The sequence below is a fragment of the Gavialis gangeticus genome, unplaced genomic scaffold (assembly GCF_001723915.1).
Source record: "Gavialis gangeticus isolate Ggan-Ray unplaced genomic scaffold, GavGan_comp1, whole genome shotgun sequence".
Taxonomy (NCBI): domain Eukaryota; kingdom Metazoa; phylum Chordata; order Crocodylia; family Gavialidae; genus Gavialis; species Gavialis gangeticus.
This window is the reverse complement of record NW_017729032.1, coordinates 151,355,410-151,362,550: the sequence shown is the minus strand read 5'-3', so window position 1 is coordinate 151,362,550 and position 7,141 is coordinate 151,355,410. Positions and strand designations below refer to the sequence as shown.

Genomic DNA, 7,141 nt, shown 5'->3' with positions numbered 1-7,141 from the left:
TTTAAACATCTTCCAACATATTGTCAGTGCCCATTCATACATAACGCCATGTCATCTGGGTCTTTTGTGAGTTACAAATATTAATACACGTCTGATGGCAATAAGACGTTCTTTAAGTGTAGTCATGGCAAGTATAGCTAGCTGAGCCTTGTTTTCTAATGGCAGCACTGCCAAGAGCCACCAATGCCAGGCTGGACCACTGGGATTACTCTGAAAACAAAAATGAGAATGTGTTTCCTTATTAGAGATAGTAGTAGTATAGAACAGGTACCTACCCTTTTCTAGTAGTAGGCTCATCGCAAGGCATTCAAGCTACAGTTACTATATTTACTCACATACTACAATCCACTTTTCTCCCAAAAAATAACCTTCCAGAATTGGGGGTATGTCTCTTAACTGGTGAAGCTGATTGTCTGCTCAGAATATAAGCATGGAGATGCTATGCTATAAGATGGCTGCTGCTTTTTCTTTTCTTCCCTCCAGCAGCTGGTTGGAGGAAGGGCGGGAGTCCAGAAGGGGCAAATCCAGGGGATGTGCAGTAGTACCCCACTTTGATCCAAAGTTTTAAACCAAGTGCCTGACAGCAACAGTGACTATTTCTATTCAGGCAGCACTGACGGAGTCGACTGTCTTACTGGATCATTATAATCTGCCTGATTCCTGCCAATCACTCTTCACTGTACCAGCATTAACACCATCTCTTCTTTTTAGTGGTCTCGATATTCCACTAATCAAGCTATCCTTTCATTGGCAATTTTGCTGTCTTTTAGGCCTGTTCTCTCCCCTCTCACTTCACAACCAGGCAGGCTTTTTCGGCTCTTTTCAAATTACAGCTGTAGCTAGTTTTAGCTTTTAGCTGAGCAGCAAAGAACTGCTGACAATTTCATGGTGGAATGGTTAAAACTGTAAGCTTTTATCTGAGCAGGAAAGGGAAGGTAAGCGAGTTAAAGATTAGGCTCTAGTTCCTGTTATGTAGAGCCATAATTCTGGCAGCATCTTTTTCTTCATTTTGCCTTTCCAAAAAACAAGGTACATGTGGTATGCAAGAATGTATAGCGATACCCTACTCTGTGGGGGCTGTTTCTTGATCTCTACAGATTGTAAGCATGCTTCCCCCTTGTCTAACCAAGTCAGAGCAATCTCTTCAGAGACCAAGCTATCTGGAGTAGAGATGGCAATGTTTTTCTGAGCTTTATGTTAGAGAGACAGGTTCAGGTAATCTGAAGAAGGTTAACATGTCTGAAAGTAAAACAGAACCACCTTCAGAGGGTGGTCTATTGGAGACCCTTAGATCTAGTGTGGTAGTGCAAAAGTAGGAAATATACCTGTGGCTCTGGTTCTTTCCCTGGCATTGACCCAAAATGACTGAGAATTTGTGCCTTCATGTCATCCTTAAGAGAAGTAAACCAGGCAACAGCTTGATCATAAACTGAATTATGGAGACAGACAAGTTCTTCATATTCTGGTCCTTCCACCTAACCAACACAAAGGAGAAAGCAAACAGTTAGGTTTACCTGACAATATAGGGCTTTTACATATGGAAGCACTGCAGCACCAAGTGATTTGAAAAGTGCCTGGTGCTGTGACACATGCAGTTGTATAAGCAGCAAAATGCGTGTCAGCACAAAGCAAATAGTGGCAGCATGGTTTTGAACTAAAACACCTCAGAGGTGCTTTAGTTCAAAAGCTTACAGCTGCCATTTTCTGCACGCTGACGTGCATTTCACCCCTTATACAACCGAATGCAGCACAGCACAATGCGCATCAGCTCGCATGTGGAGCAGACTCAATTAATCAAGTCAGCTCCGAAACAGTGGGTCTCCAGCACATCACAGGACAGAAAGGTATGTGCGTAAACGCCCATAAATACCTGCCAGGTAGCAGAGTTAAGCTCAGTGCTACTTAACAAGAGTTACTACTGCATGAATGCCTGCAGGTAGCATACTAGTGCTTAAATCTAATGCATCCTGAACTCATGTTTTTGTCCCTCCTATAAATTTATGTTGCTCCACAGCTACAACCCTCAGAGAAAGTACTGAATCACTAATGCCTGTTCCTCTATGTTGACACAGAAGGAAGAATCTGCTCATACAGGGATGTCACATCAACCAACTTATTCCATCCCCTATATGGGCTCAGATCCTAATGCAGAGCAGAACACTGGAGCATCATGATATTATGCAACAGCACAGCAGGCTCTACAAACACCACAACTGAATAACACTTGCTTGGGTTTTCCCACTTGTAGAGGCATGCCAAGTCAGATTCTGCAAATGGGGAAAACACCATGTTCTGCTTGCAGAAGTGTTCTTAGAAAATCTGACTTGGAGCAAGTCTCCAAAAAGGGAAACCCTGAGGTTCCCACTTTGAGCTGCACCTGTGGACTCTGCAAGCAGGGGAACCTGGGAATCCCCCATTTACAGAGCTGCCCCACCAAGTTTATCCCACAGGACAGGTCCCCCCAGAGTACCATGGGCCTAATCTTGCAGCAGATAAACTGCAAGATAAACTTCTTGCAGCAGATAAACTGTGCCAGAAAAGCTTGGCACAGCTGATCAGTTTAATTTGGTGACATCTGTCTGTAGTCTAAGAATCAGGAACAGCAGCAACACTGGCATTTGGCATGGGGGTGTGTGAAAAAGTATTACAACCACATAAATATTGTCTCTAATGTACAGATATGGAAGAGAAAAAGGGTAACCCAAATCCAAGAGGAAATACTTATTCAATCTACAGGGTCAGCGTTTTACCCTATTTAGTCTGTATACTAGATATACAACACGGTTTCTGCCAACATACACAAAACAATGCTCCGATATCTCTCAGTGGGGATTCAACTCCATTGAGTAGTAACTCTGGATACATTGCGAACTAACCCTTAACATACTTTTATCCCCATCTTTCTTTTTTGTGTTTGCTGGCAGCTGCATCACACAATTAAAAGAGGTCTCCAACAAATTAATAGGATTACAATAAACTGTGAAAATCTGCTTGAGAACTATACCACCTGCATAGACTTTGAGCCATCACCTGGCCTGAGCAATAGTGAACTCCCTAGGAAGAAGATTTTACTAGCACTCATTCAAGATGACCCAAATATTCATGTTTTGGCTGTAAATATCATTATACATACCTCAGTGAATGAGTTCATCCTATATTTAGAGAGTTTAATTGGTATCTTTTACATTTTCTGTACTTAAAGAAGTCTCCTTAGCCACTAAGCACGCACAACCATACATGAGAAGTTATTACTACTTTTAACTAGTTTTCCCATAGACCAGTAAAGGCTATTGACTCCTGTAAGGGTTACAAACACATAGTGTACCCAAGGAAAGACTGTTTCATGCTTATAAAAATAGATATATGTATTCATACAAGGGTCCAGTGTTATTTTTAAAGTACTACTTTGACCTGATCCGCACATTGTCAGGATAAGTTAAGCCTCTGATACATGGAAGGTCATAAACAATCCTGTTAGATTTATGACAGAAGTAAGACTGGCAGAAAGGTGTAAGGGACACGTGGGCAACATAAAGAAACAAGTGTTTATTGCCACATTTGAGCAGAATAAAAAAAAACTCACTACTTTGAAACACAACAAGGAAAGAACATTTACGTGAACTCAGTGAAATATAAGTGCGAATAATTTTGTACAACAGATCACCTTTTTATCTTCAAGATATTCAATGTTTGCGGTGTTATACCCATCTCGCTGGCCATGGCTCAACACCCTAAACCGACGAACACCAACAGTATCAACAACTGAACGCCCATCAGGAAAAAATTTTACATCCCTGATCTCTAACATGCAGCCATAATCTGCAAACCTGAAATGACAAAAGGGCACAAGAGTGGAAGTCACAACAAAAGGGTTTTTAAGCAAATTAAGACAAAAACTGGGTCTGATTTACCATTATTAGTTTAATTTTACACCACTGTGTTTAAAATGCAACAGAGTTACAATTTTGCTTTTGCTCATACATTTTTCTTGATCTAGGAGAACAACTTTTTCAGGTTAGCAGTATTTGGGGGAGAGGGAGTGGGCAGGAGGAAGGAGAGAACGGTAGGGCTTTAAATAAATGGAACAGGCTTTGTGCCAAGTTTTAATTGCTGGTGGCAAGTTAAACAGGTTTGTACAACTATCTTAGCTGTTTTTTTAAAGTTGCTCAGGAAGAGAAAAATACCACAAATCCTTCAGCAGGTTAAGAAACATATGTAGAAACTGTATAAATGTGGGTCTGAAAAAGACCTCATAAGGTCATCTAGTTCTGCGTCAGCACATGAAACCTACGGCCCACAGGTTGGATTTAGCCCACAGGGCTCCAATCCAGTCCCCAAAGGTCTGGTGCAGAGCCTGCTGCTCTACCATGTTTCTTCTTACCCTTCCTGCAGAGGACATGGGGATCAGGAGCAGAGGTTCACTCTGGAAGATGGAGATTTACAGCCCACAGCAGGGGTGGGGCGGGGTAGGTTGAAAGGGGTGGCCTACACCAGGAAAAGGTTGCTAACCTCTGATCTAGTCCATCCACTTTGGTCTGAGGCAGGATAAGACACCAGGCTTCCCTAAGTAACCTGTCCAGCATTTAGCTATCCCTACAGGTAGAAAGTTTTTTTCTTAACATACAGCTCAAATCTTATCAGCTACAAATTGTACAGATTACTTTTTGTTCTGTACCAGCTGACATGAAGAACATAGTCCTTTTTATAAACAACGTTGCACATATTAAAAGACTTATACCTCCTCAGTCTTCCAAGAAAAAGAAAACCCGATTTCTATAGTCTTCCTTCATTGGTCACATTTTTCCAAATTTCTTAATCTTGCCACTTTTCTGCAGACCAACTCATCTAGACTGTTTGTAGTATGGACATAAAACCCCAACTGAGGCCTCATCTGGACTGAGCAGAGACGAACAGTTACTTTCTGGTGTCTTGCATCTAACACTCTTGTTAATACAACCCACAACAACGTGTTCTTTTTTCAACAGTATCTATTTTTTAAAACTATGTTTATAGTTCATTATGACCCAAGTCCTTCTCCCTACCCCTCTTGATAATTCTTTTCTAAAGTATTAATACCTACCTAGGTTATTCTCCATTTGGTACCTGTATACTTGATTTCTGCTTCTCGAGTGTAGTACCTTGAGCATGTTTTTACTGAGCTTCATCTGGCTGATTCTGGACAATCCCAATAATTTATCAAAATAATTTCAAACTCTAATCTTGTCCTCCTAATACCTGCGACCCCTCCCAACCTGCTATCATCTTCAAGTTTTATAAATTTACTCAGTAGCGTATCATTAGTCATTAATGAAAACACAGACTACAAAGCAGCTCAGGACAGAACCCTGCTTAACTGTCCTTCCAGTTTACTAGCAATTCACTGAAAAACTACATTCAGCTACTACCAACTAACTCTGCATCCACATTATGGTACAATTATCTAAACCTTATTTATCTAATTTGTTTGAGAAGATTATGTGCGACACCATCAAAAGCTTTAAAATGTAGCTGTACCACATGACCTGCTTTTTGCTTTTCCCTTAATCTAGTAGGCAGTTACCCTATGAAACTACTCCAAGTTCTTTGACATGAATGTATCTTAACAAGACCACGGTGATCACTACTAAAGGCTGGGCACTAACTGGCTAAACAGCAGCTCTGCAGAAGAGGACCTGGGGGTTACAATGGACAATAAGCTGAATGAGTCAGCAGTGTGCCCTTGTTGCCAAGAAGGCTAACAGCAAACTGAGCTGCACTGGTAGGAGCATTGCCAGAAGATCAAGGGAAGTAATTATTCTGCTCTATTCTGCACTGCTGAGGGCACATCTGGAGTGCAGTGTCCGGTTTTGGGGCCCCCACTACAAAAAGGATATAGGCAAGTTGGAGAGAGTCCAGTGGAGAGCAATGAAAATTGCTAGGGTGGCTGGGGCACATGACTTCTGAGAAGAGGCAGAGGGAACTGGGTTCATTTAGTTTGCAGAATAAAAGACTGAGGGGACTTGATAGCAGCTTTTAACTACGTGAAGGGGGGCTCCAAAGAGGATGGAGCTAGACTGTTCTCAGTGGTGACAGATGACAGAACAAGGAGCAATGGTCTCAAGTTGCAGCAAGGGAAGTTTACGTTGGATATTAGGAAAAACTCTCTCACTAGGAGGGTGCTGAAGCACTGGAATGGGCTACCTAGAGAGGTGGTGGACTCTCCATCCTTAGAGGTTTTTAAGGTGACAAAGCCCTGGCTGGAATGACTTAGGTGGGGACGGTCCTGCTTTGAGCAGGGGGTTGGACTAGTTGAGCTCCTGAGGTCCCTCCTAACCTTAGGTTTCTATGATTGTTTATAAGCAGACAGAAAACATGGAAATACATTAGGTCTATTACCTTTTCAGGTAGCAACATTAAATTAACTCGTCTATTATTTTGTGTCGTATACTTCTTAAAAGTTAATTCTGCCATCTTGCTCTCCTCTCTCCCCATCTGATGGGACCAACTGCCATTAGAACAATAACTGACACATGCAAGTACAAAACTGAAAGATCAGAATTCAAAACCCCAGGCTCCAAGGCTTAGACTTAAGAAAACAAATGGCACAACAGAGGCAGAAGACAAGGAAAACAAGGCTTTCAGAGTGTATATCACATAAATCCTTCAGGCAAAACAGTATGGTGCTCAGATAAAGAATGCAAGACTTGCAGAAGAGACAGTATACTTTATTTGTTCACTGCATGTGCAACAATGATGGTTCTCCTTCTTAGGATGATTGGCAGTTTTAATAACTTAAAGGACATAGTTCAAAAATGTTCACTGATAATGTGCTAACAGCCATGCCCTACCAGCACAGGGCACGGTCTGCTTTGTGTTATGTTGCAAGATAAAAATATTGCTAAATGATATACGTATGAAATATCATACAATCATAGAAGTAGGGTCAGAAGGGACCTTGTAGTTCTTCAAGTCCGACCCCCTGCCTGGGCAGGAGAAAAAACTCGGTTCAAATGACTCCAGCCAGGAAGGCATCAAGCCTCTTCTTAAAGACCCCCAGGGTAGGAGCCAGCACCACTTCCCTTGGAAGTTGGTTCCAGATCCTAGCCGCCCTGACAGTGAAGTAGTTCTTATGAATGTCTAATCTAAACCTACTCTCCAACAA

The 7,141-nt window shown here is 41.8% G+C and overlaps 1 protein-coding gene across 1 annotated transcript in view; it reads right to left on the bottom strand.

Annotated features, from left to right (window-relative positions):
- Positions 1-3: 3 nt before the first annotated feature.
- Positions 4-7,141, bottom strand: part of LONRF2 (LON peptidase N-terminal domain and ring finger 2) — a gene marked incomplete at its 5' end in the record, with an annotated part of 87,494 nt that continues 80,356 nt past the window's right edge. Inside the window, 3 exons of the mRNA XM_019523848.1 lie at positions 4-210; positions 1,326-1,475; positions 3,665-3,827. Coding sequence (XP_019379393.1) covers positions 52-210; positions 1,326-1,475; positions 3,665-3,827 — 472 coding nt within the window. The remainder of the gene's footprint in view (positions 211-1,325; positions 1,476-3,664; positions 3,828-7,141) is intronic.